A 20,358-nucleotide genomic window follows, 5' to 3' on the forward strand; every position below is an offset into this window, starting at 1 on the left:
CCCCAGACCAATTACTTTAGATAATCAAGTGATTCCAATACACAGCAGTTAAGAACCACCATTCAATAGAGAACCGGCCATGGCGGAGCCCCCCAGGCATGGGGGAGGGACCCACGATGGGGGAGGGACCATGGCTGAGTCTTCTTCCGCCTTCCCATAGCTTCCATGGCCTTTTCTCACCTCTACAAGGACATTCTCTTGGTCAACACTCACAGATACCACTAGCACAATGACTGCATCAACTGAGGCTCAAGGTTCAGGACTCAGGCTAATATGACAGGAAAATCTACTTAACAAAGAGGTTGTGGTATAAAATGGGAGGTCAGTGATCAAGACCCCTGGGTGAGATCCAAAATAGTCCTCCCTTGCTGAACTCAGAACTCCAGGTAAAAGTGTATTGCTTCCCTCCCAACCTGACTTTTTCTAGCCCGAAGGTTTTAAAGACTCCTTTGGAAAGCCTGCATGTAACGCAGCCTGCAGCCTGTTGCCCCTGGTGAGGCCCGGGTTTCACAGAGCTCATGTTGCCTCATCAGCCCCACAGCAGCCCCACGGGGAAGGCACTTGCTCTGAAAGCATCTGTATTGCATTGCCGACTCCACTCCAGTTTGCCTTTCACATTTCACCTTCGTGGCCTTAGGGTTATCATTTTCCAGGCCTCCCTGTCCCACCCCCTCACTCTAGGCCTGAGTCTCAGATTACTTTGCCCAGATGGAAATCTTTGCACTTTTCCAAACCAAACTCCACTTACTTCTCACTTTTCTGAATCCCCAGAGCAGTTTGTGATATTTTTCTGCATTTCATATCAGCTGCTCTCCTGCTGGTTTCACTTGACCTCTGGGTACCTGGCCTTCTCCAATCTGTTTTCTTCTGGGATCTGTCAGTATTTGTTTGCAAGAGATTTGGTTTCTACAAAATAAACTCCCAGTTGTAAACAACAATATTTTTTTCAGAGGTTGGGGTAGGGGGACATTCTAAACCCACCCAAAGCCAAGAGGAACACTACTAAACACCTAGCCTCCTTCTCACCTCTCCTACTTGGCAACCTTCCTCACCTTTTCAGAGGGCCAGCCTACTCATTGCAGCAAACAGTCCCAGGCGCCTTTTCTCTATGCTCGTGTGCTGCTCCTTGTGAACAGATACCTTCGTAGCCCCAAGAAGACCAGTGGTATTAACCTCTTCTTTGAGGTAGCTTTGGGGAATAACACTCACAGAAAATCCTCTGCTGATAAGTGCTCACTGCCAGCCCTTGTACGCATGAGACAAGTTGTACCACACACATACTCCCAACATTCTCGGTTACACTTCTACCTCTTTCTCTTCCAAGGAACCCCAACACACCAGTGTGGTTCAGTGATGCTGAGAAGTGCAGCTTCAGATTATAGTATGGGCCGTGTCAGGGCAGATGAATTATCTTTTCATCTATGAATGTCAAGCACCTATGTTGAGGGCTGGTATGGAGTAATAAATATTTGTTGAGTGAAAGAATGTATGTTGTATACATGCCATGACCTAGTGTTTACATTTTCCAGTTTGCATATTGTTAATGTATATTTTTGGATTTAACTTGGCAAATTTTGAGAACTCTGTACTGCTTATATTTCTTTAAAAATATGTTTTTATTGATTTTTAGAGAGAGAAGGAGAGGAAGAGAAAGATAGGAACATCGATGAGAGAGAAACGTAATTGATGGACTGCCCCCCTACCCCTACATGCTCCTACTGGGGATCAAGCCTGCAACCCGGGCATGTGCCCTGACAGGAATCAAACTGGCAACTTCTTGGTGCATGGGACCATGCCCAACCAACTGAACCAAACTGGCTGTGTGTGTACTCCTTATCTTTATGGAGTACTGATAATACTCTCTTGAACTAATTATACCTGGAAATCTGAATGTCAATATAATTGAGATAGCCTGGATTGAAGAGATCATTTTCTCTTGGATCAGCTGGGTGAAATTAAAGGCAAAACAGCTTAAATTTATCAACAAGCAATTTAATATCATTAAAATAAGCTTTTAAGGACAAACCTTGAAAGCTCTAATTCATTCACATGGCCTTTACCATCCTTCTGATAGATTTTCAAGGCCAAGTACAAATAGATATTTACCTTATCCCTTTTATTTAGAACACTTAAGGAAATATGTATCCATAGTTGAATAGGAGTTTGTGAAAAAAAATGTGAGTTATTGACACACGAATTGTAGATATGAAAAATAACTTGGGAAAAGATATAATCACTGAAATTTAAATGCACACATACTTATACCCACATACAAAGTTTCAATAGATAAGCTAAATGGTAGACTGGCCACAGCTGAGGGGGTTGGAAATCAGTGAAGCAGATAATGGAGCTGAAAAAATCAGCTCAAAAAGATAAAAAAGAAGGGAGAAGTTTGTCACAAACTCTAGTATAACTAAGCCTGGGTATTACCTGTCATAACAAAACATTACAACCATTTTGGAAGCATAGCTGCACACCTTCGGTCTTTGGTATTAGAGGTTCTAAACTCACAGGCTGATAGGCTTCGTCTTTTATCTCCCAGCTTTATAATCTTCAGGTCATGGTGTTGTTGTTAGTACCTGGTAACTCCGCTTCTTAAATACCATCTAAATGGTCATTTCACTTCAACAAAACACTGAGTGAATTTTTTTTTATCATTTATCAAACCATTAGAAGCAAAACTGGTAGAATTAAATTAACGTCCTTGAAACATAGTATAAAATATTTACATCCAATAAGTGAAACACCACAATCCAATAAGAGAAGGGATAGATTTGTCAATAAGTGGTGTTGGAAGACTTTGCTATTTGGGAAAAATTCAATTTGAATTCTCATTTCCCACTACATGTCAAAATAAATTGCTGATAGACAAAAGAATTGGGATGTTTTATTTTCATGGAACTATTAAAAATGGAGAAAAATGGCAAATATGCAATTGACTTTGAGGCATAGAAGGACTTTCTAAGCATGAGAGTAATGGAAGAACTATCAAAGACAAAAATTGATAATTTGACTACACAAACATCAGTAGTATTTGTACATCAGATAATGTCAAATTAAATTAAAAGATACATAATAACTCAGACAATGTATTCATATACTTAGTACAGTGGTTCTCAACCTGTGGGTCACGACCCCTTTGGCAGTCGAACGACCCTTTCACAGGGGTCGCCTAAGACCATCCTGCATATCAGATATTTACATTACGATTCATAACAGGAGCAACATTACAGTTATGAAGTAGCAACGAAAATAATTTTATGGTTGGGTCACAACATGAGGAACTGTATTTAAAGGGCCAGAAGGTTGAGAACCACTGACTTAGTATAAAAACATTTTACATAAGTAAATAATAAATCCTTAATAAAGCCAAAAGAAAATTTACAAAGACATAAATGGGAAATCCATTAATTAGAAATTGGTTTAATAAAATAAAAGGGTCATTCTTTGCTGAAGCAATAATCAAAGAAAAGCACATAAAATAATGCAGTTATATCAGTAAACTTTTAAAATTAATGACAATACTTGGTGATGATAAAGAGCAATATGAAGGGCTTTCTCATTTGTGACAAATGGATGGATCTTGAGAATATCATGCTAAGCAAAATAAGTCAAATGGAAAAAGTCAAGAACCATATAATTTCACTCACATGTGGAATGTAAAACTGAAAGCAACTAATGAAGAAACAACACAAATAAACACAAACTCGGACACAGACAATAGTATGATGGTTACCAGAGGGGAGGAAGGTGGAGGGGGTTGAAAAGTGTAAAGGGGGTCAAATATATGGTGACAGAGGAAAATGTGACTTCAGGTGGTGGGCACACAATGCAATAAACAGATGATGTAGCATAGAATTGTACACTTGAAGCCTATATAATTTTATGTCACCCCAATAAATATAATTTTTTAAATTAAAAAAGAGGACTTTCTAACACACTGTTGATGAAAGTGTAAATTTTAAAATGTTTATGAAAGCAATATAAAGAAGAATCTTTAAAAATAATTGACCTTTTATTCTTATCCATTAATCACACTTCCAGTAATCACTGCTAAAAATGCCTTATAGACATAGAGTAAGATGTATGTACTTATAATTTTTAACAACTGTTTAAAGACTGTAAATTGTTACATTTTGTGCCATTAGAACTTGAGTTTTCAAAAACCAGTTAATGAGGTGGGAAAGAACCGACAATATAAAATATTAACTAAGAAAAGGGATTATAAAAATTATATGGTATGGACCAAATTTAGTCAATTTATACATATACATACATTAGGATGGCCAAAATTAGCAAATAAAAATATAGAATGGCAATTAAATTTCAATTTCACATAAACAATGAATAATTTTTTAGTATAAATACACACCAAATATTGAATGGACATAATTATACTAAAAAAAATCTATTGTTTATCTGAAATTCAAATTTAAATAGCCATCCTTTATTTTATCTGGCACTCCTAATATACATATATGCAAAAGTACAGAAAATAAATGATTGAAATAAAATATACCTATATATTTTATAGTCATTATCTCTGAATGATAGGTTTCTAAGTTATTTCTATTTTCTTCCATATGTTTTTCTGTACTTTACAAATTTTACCTAATGAAGAAATGCAACTTTATCATTAGAAAAAAATGTTTACCTAAAAAAGTGTCCTTTGAATGGTGAACTCTGATCCATTACAGACTGGATGTTTTAATTATCAGGATCTGATTGCATATGAATATACCCAAACTGTATTTTACTCCATTAAAAATAAAAGATAATTTTCCACTCACTGGAAACCACAGACCTATTATTTTTCCAGATCTTCCATCAAACTTTGTAAGTTTCCTTTTCAAATTATAGTTGGAGCTTCTCAGATTATTGGTTTATTGAACATCTACTATGTGCCCGGAGCCTTGCTAGAGGTTGGAGATAAAACGATAAATAAGACAAGGTGCCTTCACACAGTGAACTGATGACCAGTAGCAGAAATAGCAAATGAACTGACCATTACAGTGCTGTGTGCTGAGTACTGAGTGCTGGGTGCTGAGTGCTGAGATGGGGCTCAGACACAGGGAGGAGGGAAATCTACTGAATTAGAGTGTGAACATGAGAAATGACTTCCTGGGGAAGTGCTTTTCTGCTGCCTAAAAAAGACAGGAAGTCAGCCAGGTGACCAGAATGTGATGGCGAGGAATAAGGGAGGAGGAAATATTGCTTCCAGCAGGTGCCTGGAAGATAGATTAGAAAATATAATCACCCACCTAGTGGTCTGAGAGGGGCTACAGGAATTATATGCTCTGTTGTCAATCATTCTTATACTGTCTGTCATCTTGTGCAAAGCTCTGCCAAGCATAATGAAATATTCTTTGCAGCTCATATTGGATTTTTACTGCCTGTCAGCTCTGCAAACCATAGGCCACGGGGTAGAGACTCCACCCCACCCAGTAACTGACGCTCACAGAAAGCCTACATTTTAATATCACTGTGTTTGCATAAAGTCTCGCCAGCAGATCTGAAAAATATTTCTCAGCCATGTAAACAGATCCAGAACCTGCTTCCCTTCCCATATGCAATTATATGTGGCTAATTAGGTTGAATTCAGACTCTCCTGCCATAGAGGAGAAAGAATCTTCTATTTGCTGTTGACATGGTCTTATTTCATGAAACAAGATTGAGTGGCTTCTATAAAAAAATTTATTCTGAAAGCTAACTATTGTCAGAATAAAACTACTTTAAATAAAAAGCAATCACTTTTGGCAGGTATGCTCCAGAATTCCACTGGTTCTTTTAAAATGTAGCAGGTGAATTTCTTCAGTTGGAGCAGAGGGAGGGTGAGGTGGTGGTGCAGGAGGGGTATACATTTTGCAGCTAGTTCATCCCGGCAGACAAATCAGGAATCCAAGCTGCTCAGAACCAGATGATCCACAGGAGACTGGTAACCTGGCCTCGAAAAATGTCCGGGCCAAACCGTCTGGGCAACGTTCCATGGGGCACCGCAGCCAACCCCGGACTGCCTCCCTGGGCCAGCCCTGGCCCCGTGGCCAGCCTCCCTGAGGTCCAGTTCTTGCGGGAGGATGCTGGCTGGTGACCGGTTCACCTGGCCTTAAAATAGGAGGAGCTGTCCTCCGTGAGGGGGCAGTGGTCAGTCAGAGCACAATCTGGAATGTGTCCTCTTTACCTCCCATCAATACCCAAACTGGTCAGTCATACAGAGGAAGGAAGTTCTGACACATGCTACAACGTGGATGAACCTTGAAAATATTGCTCTAGGTGAGAAAAGCCAGTCACAGTATGACTCCACTTATATGAGGTTCCTAGAATCGGCAAATTCATAGAGACAGAACGTAGACTAGAGCTTACCTATTAGAGGGATCGGGGCAGGGGAAGTGGGGAGTTACTATTTAATGGATATGGAATTTCTCTTTGGGATGATGAAAAGTTCTGGAAATAGGGGTGGGCTACACCACATTGTGTTTGTACTTAATGCCACTGAAGTGTACACTTTGAAATTATTTAAATGGTTAATATAAAAATAAATGTTAAGTCTTTTACTTTAAAAGACTATTTTATATCTTTAAAAAATTAATAATTGTCAAACCTTTTATAGAAACACTAGAGGCCTGGTGCATGGATTTGTGCACCAGTAGGGTCCCTCAGCATAGCCTGCGGGAATCAGGCCAAAACCGGCAGTCCAACGCTGCCTGCCACTCCTGCCTGCCGCTCCTGCTCATCCCGGCCCCACTGTACCTGCCACCACCAGGCTTGCTGCCATTCCGCTGCAGTCTCTGGGCTGCAGCAGCCAGCCGTAAGGCCTGCGTCTGGCACCCATCCATCAGCTGAGCACCCATCGGTCAGTGTGGGAGCACACTGACCACCAGGGGGCAGCTCCTGCATTTGAGCATCTGCCCCTGGTGGTCAGTGCGCATCATAGCAACCAGTCGACCAGTCGTTTGGTTGTTCAGTCGCTTAGGTTTTTATCTACACTAATAAAAGACAACGATGCTAATTGACCACATCTTTGCTATGCCCTAAGCCACGCCCATCAGCCAATCAGAGCAACTATATGCAACTATATAACCCAGCCAAGATGGCGGCCTGCAGCCACGGAGCTGGAGCAAGCAGGAGGCTTGGTTGCCCGGGTGATGGAGGAAGCCAAGCTTCCCCCCTGCTCTGAGCCGGCTGTGGCCTCCGCTCATGGCAACAAAGTTTCAATTATAGAAGACAAATAAATCCCAGATACCTGCTTCCAGCCAGCCTCCACTGGGAGCTTGGGTGGCTGGGGGGTTGTGGCCAGCCTGCAAACAGCCATCAGCCCCTCACCCAGGCTGGCCACACCCTCATGGGGTGAGGGTCCCCGCTGGGGGGCTTAGCCAGCCTGAAAACGGCCCTCAGCCCCTCACCCAGGCTGTCCAGCCACCCCAGCGGGGACCCCCACCCTGAAGGGACTGTGGCCAGCCTGCAAACAGCCATCAGCCACTCATCCAGGCTGACCAGGAACCCCAGTGGGGACCCCCACACTGAAGGGGCTGTGGCCAGCCTGCAAACAGCCATCAGCCCCTCACCCAGGCTGGCCAGGCATTCCTATATAATAAAAGGGTAATATGCAAATTGACCCTAACAGCTGAATGACTGGGAATGACTGGTCACTATGACACACACTGATCACCAGGGGGCAGATACTCAATGCAGGAGCTGCCCCCTGATGGTCAGTGCACTCCCACAGGGGGAGCTCTGCTCAGCTACAAGCCAGGCTAATGGCTGCCAGTACAGCGGTGGTGGTGGGAGCCTCTCCCGCCTCCTCAGCAGCACTAAGGATGTTCGACTGCAGCTTAGGCCTGCTCCCCGCTGGCAAGGGGACATCCCCCGAGGGCTCCCGGGCTGCCAGAGGGATGTCTGACTGCCAGCTTAAGCCCAATCCCCAGGGAGCGGGCCTAAGCCAGCAGGTGGTCATCCCCTGAGGGGTCCCAGACTGCAAGAGGGCACAGGCTGGGCTGAGGGACCCCCCTGAGTGCACAAATTTTTGTGCACCGGGCCTCTAGTATATATAGATTCTCCTAATTCCTAAATGAATTATTTTTAGAGCATCCATGACCTCTTAAGGAACTCATTTTCTAGTTTATTACCAATATATTATGTAAAGTTCTAAAATATATATTTATATAACATTCTAAAAATATATTAATTACTAGAGGCCCAGTGCACGAAATTCATGCACTCAGGGAGTTGGGGGTCCCTCAGCCCGGATTGCGAGAGGGTGCAGGCCAGGCCAAGGGACCCCACTGGTGCACAATCGGGGCTGGGGAGGGTTGCAGTAGGTTGGCCAGCCAGAGAGAGACTGCGGGAGGGTTCCAGGGTGTGTCTGCTCAGTCCCGATCAGCCGGATCCCAGCAGCAAGCTAACCTACTGGTCAGAGCATCTGTTCCCTGGTGGTCAGTGCACGTCATAGCGACTAGTTGACTGGTCAGCTGTCTGCCCCCTGGTGGTTAGTGCATGTCATAGTGAGCGGTTGAACAGCCTTTGCATATCATTAGCATATTACACTTTGATTGGTTGAATGGCCAACTGGACAACCAGACACTTAACATATTAGGCTTTTATTATATAGGATGGTTTAATAGTCTTTTGGATGAATTATTCTGGGTTTATATAAATGGTAATTTGGAAAAGTTCAAGGAAGTCTAGTATGAAGAATTTTGGTTATTATCTGATAGTTAACAATCTGAAAAGGTATACATTTATATTTAAAATAAATTTATATAAAATCATTCAAAGAAACCACTTAATTTCTTAAGAATTCATTAACTGTGATGAACTTAATTGCCCATAATCTGGAGACACTAAAAAGCACTCATTTAAGAAACCATGAAATGCTATGTTTAAAGTGGTAAATTTTATATTATGTTTATTTTCCTACAACAAGAAAAAGTAAGCTAAAATGGATGATGAAAATTTCTGGAATTAGATAGTAGTGATGTTGCACAACGCTGAATATACTAAAAATCACTTAATTATACACTTTAACAGGTAAGTTTTATGGCAAGTGAATTAAAGCTGTTATTTTAAAAGAAAAGAAAAGAAAGCCTAGCTAAGAGAAGTGATGCTCATGAGGAGCCCACAGACCCTCCCAGCATCTTGAAGAAATTACCATGGGAACCAGAGGTGAGGGAGAAACATGCAGAGGCCAACGCCAGCCAGGTCCCAGTCGCGTCTTTTCAAGATGCTGGGATGAGGGGAGGGGGGAATTGCAAGAAACACCCTAGGACAACTTTTTAATTTTTACAGACATTTTTCTTTCATAGGATAAGCTTCATAGTCAGAGGATTTTGACAAAATCTTGGAAGGGTATGTGGCCCATCCATGCCTCTGGCATCTGAATTCTCTGCTGGGTCCAGAGGGCACCAGCAGAAGCTACGTACCACTCCCTGGGCCCCACTGATACCTGTGCGATGCGCACCCTTGGTTGTCCCAGCAGGGCCCCGAGACAGTGCCACCGAAACTCTGTGCCCTGGTGCATTGCCCCACTCTCCCCAAGAGGGATCACCTGTGAGGACAGGGACTTGGACTTGCTCACTAGTATCTACAATAGTCCCTGACACATAGTATATGCTCAATAAATATGTGTTGATGGATGAAGAATGAATTAGTGATATATGTATTGATAAAATTGTTTCTAAAATATTATTGAGGGAATTACCAGCCACATCACACATGGTTCCATGTATCAAGTTTCATATGAGAATTTTGAAATTTAAATCTGGGGAAAATCTCACTTTCCCTAAGTAATGGGTATGGTTCTTCCTCTCAGATAGTCAGAGTTTTGAAACAAGTCCAGCTCTGTTTTTATTGTAGCTTCCAGAAAGTGCAGAGTTAAATCCAAAGCTCATCTATAGCAGCTGAATTAGCTGCATGATCTGCATATTCTTTTGATTTTCTGTTGATGATTTTTTCTCCTGATTTTCCAGCTTCTGTTGCTACCTTATTCTGCTGGTGTGTGGCTCCCTCAGATACTTCGAAGAATGAATTGGGACGTGTGAACGTATTTCTGCTGAAATGATTTGAGGACACAATACCAACCCATTACCAAGTGCCTGCTGCAGGGTGCTCACGCTGTCCCCTCAGCTTTCTTCCTAGTGCAAGAGGAGGTAGTACACACTCAGTATTTCAGTGCTACGGAGATCAAGAGTAAAAGTGGAATCAGAGTTAGCCATGTGAAGAGAAGGTGTCAAGAGGGAGGGATTTTCACTCATGGATTGTGGAGAGGAGAGGGCCTAAAGCGTGCCTGCCTGTGGTGCTTCTGGTCCAGGTCTCTCCCGCACAAAGACGCCAGGCCATGCCGCCTGGTGGGGGAGCTTCGCCGGAGCATGGAATCCGTGCAGGGGGAGGACTCTGCTGGCCCAGCTGTGCAGGATGAAGCAGCCTCACCTCATCCTGAGGTGCAGGCTTCCGCACCTGATATATTACACAAGCTCAAATATGTTTTCCAATGGAAAGGTGCCATGGATACATGAACAGGAGTGTGAGTTCTGGCGATAGAGGCTGGCTCCCTCTTCATCAGGTCACAGCCTTACAGAGCACCTGATGTCTCTGAGCCCCAGCTATTCCATCGGCAGTGTGGGGCTAGGACTCAACACACCGGGTTTGGAGGATGATTAGAAGTCAGGAATGACTGCTGATTGTCCCTAATTGTGCCTGGGTTTCAGCACAGGAGCAGGGGAGGTGGGTGTGAAGGAGACCCCACTATTCCTCCTCGATGGCAGAAATACCCCAGGTGCCCAGGGCATGGGGGTCCGGTGGTTCCAGGACTATTTCAAATATGCCATCCTTCCTCCACATGAATTTTGCTCTGTGTTGGAAATGCTAACATTTGGTCATTTAAACAATGAGTCCCAAATTGCACCCCATGCCCAACACTGACACATAACTCCTCAGATATGAAATTTTTGTTTGAGCAGATTGCCATAGGGCCTGGCCAGGACCCGTCATGGTCATGGGAACCCAGGGGTCTTCCCACCCCCACCCCAGGCTCACTTCACTTCCTCCTTCCATCACCCATGTAGGTGCCCTTCCAGGCTCTCCGCATTTCCTGGGAGTGAGGCTAACAGACACCTTGGCACCCAAGTGCATCATGCCTTAGTTATGCGTGAGCATTTCATCGGGACCTGTGGGGATACCTCACTCTGGGCTGTGAGAAACTCTGAGTCTTGCCCCAGGAGTGGAATGTGAAATCAATCTAATATGTCATGACCAATATTTAAAAATCAGTACAGAACACTTGAAAACTATCAGAGTACCAAAGAGAGAACTTTGTTTTGGTTGTGTGTTTGGGTAAACTGGGTCAACATCTAAAATTTACTTCTTACTGAGAGTTTTAAACAAAACCATTTAAAAGCCATTATCTTTCCCCTGAAGAGAGACAGGGAAACTTAGGTTCTGTAGCTGGTATTTACGTGGAGGGATGGAGGGAGGGAGGGAAGGAGGGAGGGAGAGATAAGGAGGGAGGGCTCACCATGGTGTCCAGAACCACAGGGAACACTGCTTACTCCCTACATGAAGGCCAGCTCACCCATGATCTACAGCATGAAAGACAGCAGGCTTTTCGTCTATAAAGCATCCATAAGTTGACCAGTAAGTACTCACCACTATGCTCTCTCTGGGTTAGGAAAATGACAAAGACACTGTTTTAGCTTCATCAAGCTCACTACAGTTCACCAAGGGAGATACACAAGCTAACAACCACAGTAGGACATGATAAATGCTAAAACAATGATGTGTTTAGACCAGTGGTTCTCAACCTTGGCTGCACATTAGAATCACCTGGGAATCTTTTTAAAATCCTGATTTCTGGGCCTCATCCTCCGGAAATTCTGTTTCTTTGTTACTAATGTTGTGGCCCCATCCCATAACAAAGAAACAGAATTTCCAGAGGATGAGGCCCAGAACAGGATTTTTAAAAGATTCCCAGGTGATTCTAATGTGCAGCCAAGGTTGAGAACCACTGGTTTAGACTAATATTTGAGAAGAAAAAAGGCTGATTCTATAGAGGGGTATATTCATTTTCTAGGGCTGCTACTACAGAGTACCACAAACTGGGCAGCTTAGACCAACAGAAATGTATTCTCTCCCAGTTCTGGAAGCCAGAAGTCTGAGACCAAGGTGTCAATAGGGCTGTGCTCTCTTTGAAAGTGCTGGGGAGGGAGGCCCCCAGCCCCTCTCCAAGCTTCTGGCATTTCCATGGCATGCGGTAGTGTAAGTACAGTCTTCACACAGCATTCTCCCTGCCTGCGTGCATGTGTCCCAATTTTCCCTTCTTATAAGGACACCAGTGATGTTGGGTTAGGGACCCACCCTAATAATTCACAATCACCTTAACTAATTACATCTGTAATCACCCTTTTCCCAAAAAAGATCACCTTCTGAGGTGTTAGGATTGAAACATGATTTTGGGGAGACAATTCAGCACATAACCGAGGGTCAAGAAAAAATATGTTGTTTTCCCTAAACCTTGAACATCATTTCCTACCAATGCAGAAAGGTGATGACATTCCAGAAGGAAAGCATTCTCCTGGGCCCCGGCCCCTGCTGTGCAGACCAGGCAGGCACAAGCCGCCTTGCTAGCCTGCCCTCTGAGGATGCAGCCTGCACCCGATGTTTCTCAGGACGCCAGCGGACAGCTCTTGCTTTAGGAGCGATGAAGGAGAGCCATTGTCTGCAGGCTGCACCTTACATTCCAGGGTCAGTAAACACTGAACTACTTAGAATGTGCCAGGTCCTATCACAGGCAGGATCTTGCTTCCTCTTCACAAGGTGGACTCTTATTTCCATTCGCACACTCCCGAAATAGAAGCTCAGAGACGGAAACTCAACTTGACAAAGGCACACAGCTTTCACTCGCAGATACGGAGTTAAAATTCAGGCCTTGTTCTGACTGACTTCAAAGTCCTTTTTAAAACTCTTTCTGGTCACACCATGGTAAGAGGCAGCTCCCCAGGAAATGGTACACTGCACTGTGCCTGTGACCCTCCTCACAGCCATTCCTGCTCGGCCACAGCTGCTCGTTCTGCCACTAACCCTCTCTCCGTCTTCAGACAGCCGGACCAGGAAGGGAGCAGGGAGGAAGGGAGCTCCATTCTACAAAGACAGGACTCCATTCTGCAGGAAACATAGTGCCCAGAGGGACGGACCCTAACCAGAGCCTAGAACCCCAGGACACTCAAGCTGGAAGGGAGTCCAGAAGTCACTGCAACCCCCTCTGTCATCAGAAGTGGCCCCCAAAACGGGTGACTGGCCCACAAACCTACAGCTAGCTGGCACAGGCTCAGTACCGGGACCTAAGAGTAGGACCTTTGTATGGGCCCCAACATGCCATACTTCGGGAGTTAAATTGATTATTTAAACTGCTCCCACCTGGGATAAAGTGCAGACAGTTAAAACCAGTTGAATGACCAGGCCTGGAGATTTGATAGTGGGCCAATCAGTCACTCAACAATACTGGGCTTGCGTGGCCCGCAGGGCATGCTGGGAGCCAGCCAGGATGTGGGAAAGACAGGCCTGCTGTGAACCCCCAGAGCCCCACCCGCAGGAAAACGATTGATGGAAATATATAACAAAACAGCCTCAAACCTCAAGCATTAGACAAAAATTTTAGGAAATACAGAAATGGGGTTCCTGTCAGACTCAGGAGCCACTACCCCCTTGTCTTCCGGTAACACTGAAATGCTCAAAGAAAGGTACTACATGCAAAGGCTGGGAAGGGTAAAAATGACCAGATAAATGCACGCTATTTCTTCCACTGAGTTCCTGCTCAGTCTGTGTGGCCTGCAGCCTCCGATGCCCAGCAAGGCCGCTCTCTGTGGCTGTGCCCGAGTCCCACAATGCCCGGGTGCGGGGTCCTGAGGGAGCAACTCCTGCAGTTACTTGATTCATACGGGGCTGAGCAGCTAGAGATTTGAAACATCTTGTTCATACGATTTCACTTTCCACTGGGACTCTCAGATGTGATTGCAGTAATAACAACAACCGCAATCATTGGTTGAGAAATGATTTGCTGTCACCCAAACACCATGCAAGTATGATCTCATCCACCCCGGGAGCTGCGCGTCCCCTTGCCTCCGGTGGGAAATCAACAGGGACTAGCCGTTCTCCCCGGCAGGGAGGTGGCCATGGAGAGTTCTGAGGACAACTGAGCCGCCGCTCGGAATGTGCGCGTTAACTAAGCTGTGCCTGGACGAGCCAGCTTCCAAACTGCATGGCGGCTCTTGCAACCACTCTCATCTCAGCTGCACTTCTCAGCGGCACTTACCTTGATTTCTTTGGAGGGGGGCTGGCCGGGGGCCTTCTTTCCTCCCTTGGAGGATTTGGACGAGGTGGAGGAGCAGCCGTGGGCGCGCTTGGGCTTCAGGTCGTTGAGGCTGCTCAGGTACTTCTTCCGCAGGGCCAGCAGCTCCTGCAGGTACTGCAGACAGTCCTGGGTGCGAGAGTACATCCACGCCCGGTCGCCCTCCTGCTGCAGGTAGTACAGGCTGGTGTCCATGCTGCTGGTGCTTTTGTATTTCTTCAAGGACTCGCTGAATTTCTCCCCGTGGTCCCCAACCACGTACATGGAGCTGCTGCGGATCAGCCGCACCGGGGGGCCTCCCTCGCAGTAGGAACTCTCGGCCACCTCCGCCTTCCTTTGCGCCCTGGAGCTGAAGACGGAGTGCAGCTTTCTGAGCATGGTGCTCGGTTTCTCTCCGTGGGCGCCTTCCAGCTGCCCGCGCCGCCACTTGATCTCGCTGGGTGTGGGCGAGCCAGCATGCAGGCCTCCGGCCTCGCCTTCCAGTAGGCCTCTGGTCGCTGGAAGCCAAGGAGCGAGTGCGGGCTCAGTCAGGCGGGCAACCAGGGGCTCTCTCATGGGAGTGGGCGTTTATACCCGATAACCAAGATGCCTTAAGCCGCCGCGAGGAGAGGAGGTAATGAGTGCCCTCCGAGCTTAGAAGCAAGTGCCCGCCTGGTTCTAAGCACCATTTGGGGCAAATACCCTCTGTGCTCCTCCATCGAGGGCTCCAGCTGGATGGGGAACACGTGACATTGCTTTTCCTGCTTAACTATTTTCTTTCCTTTTCATTTTCCGTTTCTGGATGTGGTCTCAATTTGACTTGATCTTGGCATAAATTTGCAGGTTCCCACCTTGGCTGAGCTAGCCCTGGTCCTGAACTCCTGTATCCAAAACGAAATCCTACTTTGCAAGGACACCACTCAGCCAAAAGCAGTGTGTGGCTTGAGGTAAAATCCAGTCCCCTGAGCTGGGCCAGGGCGCACACAGCCAGGGCCATTGGCAGTTGGCTTGCAGATCTCCGATAAGCTGGGCCCTGAGCACGCATCAGAGCGCCCTGCAGGCGCCTCACCTGCCGTAACAAAATCTCTCAGCCGTCACTGGATAGCAGCCCTTTGTGGAGGTGGGAGGATTCAGGTATCCCGACCACAACTTTCTGCATAAAAGCCTCAGTCAGCTGAGGGTAGCACATGTTTGGGGCAGACCTGTTCTTTTCAGCTTGAACTAAATAGACTAGTTATGATCAGACACATTATTTTTTCAAGAGCATCATTTGAATACATTAGAATCTCCGGGACGTTCCCTCTAGAATTCTTTTCAGGCAAATGCTAAGCATCATTGTTGCACTCATTTTCCTACACAGTCTGTTTCTTTGCTCAGAGAGCTGAAGCCTGTAAGTCTCTCGCAGGCATTACCTCAAGCTGAGGTGGATGTAGCGGAGGCTGAAAGCCCCCAGAAATTGTATGTGAAATGTTATTGGATGTATGTATTAGCATGGTTCAGTTTTGCTCTTTTTTTAAGAGGGAGAGAGAGAGAGAGAGAGAGAGAGAGAGAGAGAGAGAGAGAGAGAGAGGAAGTATTCATGGTTTTATTAGATATTCAAAGAGGTCTGTGATTAAAAAAATAAATTAAAAAATGTTTATATCCTGTTCTGGAACAATAACCTTCCTTTTAGAATATAGCTATAAGAGGACATTATAAATACATCTGTACTGAGTGCACTGTGTCGGTGGCATTCTCCCAGACACAGTGGTGAGATGACCCCAGATATGTGGAAGCATTTACACCTTACATTTGCAGAGTGCTTTGGGCTGATGAAGCATCCCCACATGCATTAATTTACTGAATCATTATGGCTTTCTTTGGAGAGAAACCCAAGGTTGTTGAACCTCAATTCACAGATGAAGAGGTGAGCCTGCAGAGGTTAAGAGACTTTCCTAAATTCTAGATCAGATGAGTGAGAAACTAGTCTCCTTGGAGGGCCTCCATCCAGCCCATTTCTCTGGCTTCACGTGGGCACAATACCTAAGCACCCAGAAGGACAAGTGCTGGCAGAATTTCTCCCTGAGGAACCCAGGAACTTGACCACACAGCCTTCTCAGTAGCATTGCCAGTGGGCTTCTAATGAATATTACTACTTCTATTTTATAGCTCCCTGCATATAGTTGTCTAGTTCCTGCCTCAGTCAGAAGTTTCGCACCCAGGCCTCTCATCCTGGGTATCTGTAGAGATCACAGGCAGGGATGTGCCACCCTTAACAATGACCAGCTTGGAAATGGCTCCGTTAGCCCACTGCCCTAATAACGCCGGGTTTCCTGAGATCCTGGTTGTCCTGAATGGCCCTGCTGCTGAGAGGGCACAGGGCCAGGCAGTCCAACTCCTTCTCGCAGGAAGTCAGGCGAGCACCTAGTCACTTCCCTCCCACACAGTGACTATTACTGTGCTATACCCTGGGGTAAACGCAGGGGGACACGATTCTCCAGGCAGTCCCACCAGGCTGCACCTTCACTTCCCATAAAGAATCCCGAGTCAAAGACAACAATATGCACTCTCATCCAGGTCTAGAAACCCTTGGCTGTGTCCCTGACAGGACAGCAGGGACACAGCAATGAGTTGGCATGAAGATGGAGAAGCGGCCTGAAGGAGGAGGGAATGCAGAGGAAGAAGGGAAGCTGAGAAAAGGAAGAGATCTAATCGTCAGTGTTGAATATTTAATGAAGAGTAAGATTACAACGTTCAACCACGTGTATCCCGTGTCGTGTTGGTCCATTTGCACAGCATATTGGAACATTTTGCTCTATGGTTGTGCTATGAATTGTGAGGAAAAGAATCTCCCCTGGAGACCAGCTTCCCTGTCTCAGACGCAGTGTCCTGTGCCTTTGGACCCTGGTCCAACAAAGCACAGCCTCCCTGGGGCAGAGTAAACCATGGCCCCTGGGCTTTTCCCTCCACATCTGGAGACTGAAAATGGACTAACGGATGGGTTTGCTGCCCCTGCTCACTTTAACAGGCTTGGAACCCCATCCCCCACCCCCACACACCACGTGCCTGTGAGCAAACAAATCCTCTGAGGTTTGCAAGGCTAAAACTGTCCTGGCACCTGAGTACACAGAGGCTTGGTGTTCTGCGCTTGCATCCTCCCTTAGAAGGCACAACCCAGCTTGGGAGCTGCTGCCGATTGGAAGGCAAAGTGGGCGCGTCTGAGGGTGGAGGTAGGTTAACCCCTCTGGGCGAAGACTGGAGATGAATAATGAGAGATTGGGTTGGACAAAGTTGGAGGGAGACGAAGATGGCATCAGGCAGTTAGTTAAAGGAGGCTTGGGGGCCAGGTCAACAAACTTGGATTTGATTCAACTGAACTTTTTGTCAGAACTCAGGGAGCCAATAAAGCATATTCATGTAACTTACAAAAAGTCTGCCCTTTCAGTGAAGGATAGGTAAGCAGTCCCCATTGGCTCCCTTGGCAGGTGCCCTGGTACAGTGCACAACCCATACAACTACATATGACAACCCTGACTGGTTAAGAACTTAGAGCAGAAGATGGTGTGACAAATGGAATTATAAGAAATTCCACTTAGAAACCTTAAATAGGAGCTCTTTAAGATCTAAGAAAAGTTAGGGCTTCATCGATCAATAACTATGTTCAAACCATCTCAAGACTTAATGGCTTAAAACAACGGTCATTTTATTTGCTCGCAATTCTACAATTTAGCTGGGCTTTTGATGGGCATGTAAGTGGCACTGCTGAGCCTGCATTCAACTGGTGAGTAGGCTGGGGCTAGGCTCAGCTGGGGAGCTGGGGCAACAGGACCTCCCCCTCCCCATGGTCCTTCCAGCCAGGTAGCCAGAATTCTTACATGGCTGCTCAGGGCTTCAACTGTGCAAAGGCGGAAACTGCCAAACCTTGAGGCTTAAGCTGGGAACGAGCACCATGTTTGTCTGCTGCTTTCTATTGATTAGGTCACAAGGGTGTGAGTCCCCGGAGCCATGATTCACGGAGGCACCAGTGTAAGGGGCTGCAGTCTGTTAAGGAGCTCTGGTGACCAGCAGGGGGAGTGGTGAGGACTCATTGGAGGGCCGCCAGTGAATAGAGTTTTCTTTTTAAGGATGATCTCCAAATTATTTACATTTGCCTTGGGATATATTATGTACCCTATCAGTTTATCTTTCTAAGTACATTCAAATAAGATTAATGGCAAAATAGAGTACATTACCCCAAAACAAGTGTCATAAATCACTATAAGAATAAGTCTCATTTTTTTCAAAATATAAAAGAAATATGGATAATTAGGAGTGAATTATATAATTCTTGGAAAGATAAATTTAGGAACACAATCTTATTTTGAATTTTTTTCATAATGACATACTGCAACATTGTATCAGGACTCGAAAAAAAAGATAGTCTTTCCATGAACACTTATGAGTTATTTTCTTCATTCTGGAATGTAAAGCTCTTTTAAATTAAAGTATAGTGGACATACAATAGTATATTAGTTTCAGGTATACAACATAGAGATTTGACATTTATATACCTTATGAAGTTATCATCATGAGAAATCTAGTATCCATCTGTCACTCTGCAAAGTTATTGCCATGTTACTGACTGTATTCCCTATGCTGTTCATTATATCCCTATGACTTAATTATATTATAACTATAAGTTTGTACCTCTTAATCTCTTTCACCTGTTTTGCCCACATCCCCACCACTCAACCCTCTGGCAACTATTGGTTTGTTCTCTGTATCATAAGTAGTTAGTCTACTACATTCATTATATGTTTGCCTTTACTAGTGAAAATTTTTCTTTTATATATTTTCATACTCCTAGTTTTAGCTTTTTCTTTTCCACTTAAAGAATTCCCTTTAATGCTGGTTTAGTGGTGATGAACTTCTTTAGCTTTTGCTGTTTGGGAAGCTATCATCTTTATTTTATTTGTTTATTTATTTTATGGTTTGGCTTGTTATTTTCTTTATTCTTTTTAATTTACTTCTATTGTTGAAAGTATCTCCTTTAATTCTGACTAACCTTGCTGGGTAGAGAATGTAGGTTGTCAGCTTTTTCCTTTCATCACATTGAGTATATCATGTCACTTCTTTATGGCCTGCCAAGTTTCTGCTGAAAAATCAGCAAATTGTCTCATGGGAGTTCCCTTGTACATAACTAGTTATTATTCTCTTGAAGCTTTTTAGATTCTCTCTTAATCTTTAACTTTTGACATTTTAATTATGATGTGACTTGGTGTGTGTCTGTTTGGGTTAATCTTTCTGGACCTGGAAGTTTGTCTCCTTCACCAGGTTGGGGAAGTTTTCAGCCATTACTTCTTCAAATAGGTTTTCTGTCTTTTTCTCTCTCTCTTCCCCTTCTGGAACCTCTATGATACAAATGTTAGCATGCTTGATGCTGTCCCAGAGGTCTCTTATGCTATCCTCATTCTTTTTAATTTTTTTCCTTTTTGCTCTTTCAATTGAGTTATTTCCACTATCCTGTCTTCTGATCACTGATTCAGTCTTCTGCATCATCTGATCTGCTATTGCTTCCCTCTAGTGTACTCTTTTCACTTCAGTTCTTACATTATCTTCATTTCTAATGGGTTCTTTTTGAAGTTCTTGCAGTTGATTGATCCACTTTTCTGTAGAGTTTGATGGGCATCTTTATGACTATACTTTGAAAACTTTATCTAGTAGACAGCTTACCTCCATTTTGTTTACTTCTCTTTCTGGGGTTTTGTCTTGTTTTGTGGTTTGGAAATATTCTCTTGTCTCCTCATTTTGTCTGTTTCTATGTATTAAGTATATCAGCTACACATCCTGGTCTTTAAAAGTAGCCTCATGCAGAAAATGTCCTTGGGGTCCAGTGGTACGATTTTCCTGGTCACCACAACCAGTGCTCCAGAGGTGTTCTCTGTTTGGACTAGTGTGGCTTCCTGTTGTGGTTGGGCCACAACTGCTATGGACTCACCAGTGGCGGGGGTTGGGGGTGCTGATACCTAGCCCAGCTGGCTGTGAAGCATGGCCACAACAGTTGAAGGCACACTGGTGTGCAGGGA

General features: G+C 44.8%; 1 protein-coding gene across 1 annotated transcript in view; it reads right to left on the reverse strand.

Annotated features, from left to right (window-relative positions):
* Nucleotides 1-14,713, reverse strand: part of LOC111824279 — a 22,328-nt gene extending 7,615 nt beyond the window's left edge. The window contains exon 1 of the mRNA XM_023748069.1: nt 14,300-14,713. Within this exon, the coding sequence (XP_023603837.1) occupies nt 14,300-14,713 (414 nt within the window). The remainder of the gene's footprint in view (nt 1-14,299) is intronic.
* Nucleotides 14,714-20,358: the final 5,645 nt, after the last annotated feature.

Source organism: Myotis lucifugus, unplaced genomic scaffold (assembly GCF_000147115.1).
Source record: "Myotis lucifugus unplaced genomic scaffold, Myoluc2.0 scaffold_7, whole genome shotgun sequence".
Classification (NCBI taxonomy): Eukaryota; Metazoa; Chordata; class Mammalia; order Chiroptera; family Vespertilionidae; genus Myotis; species Myotis lucifugus.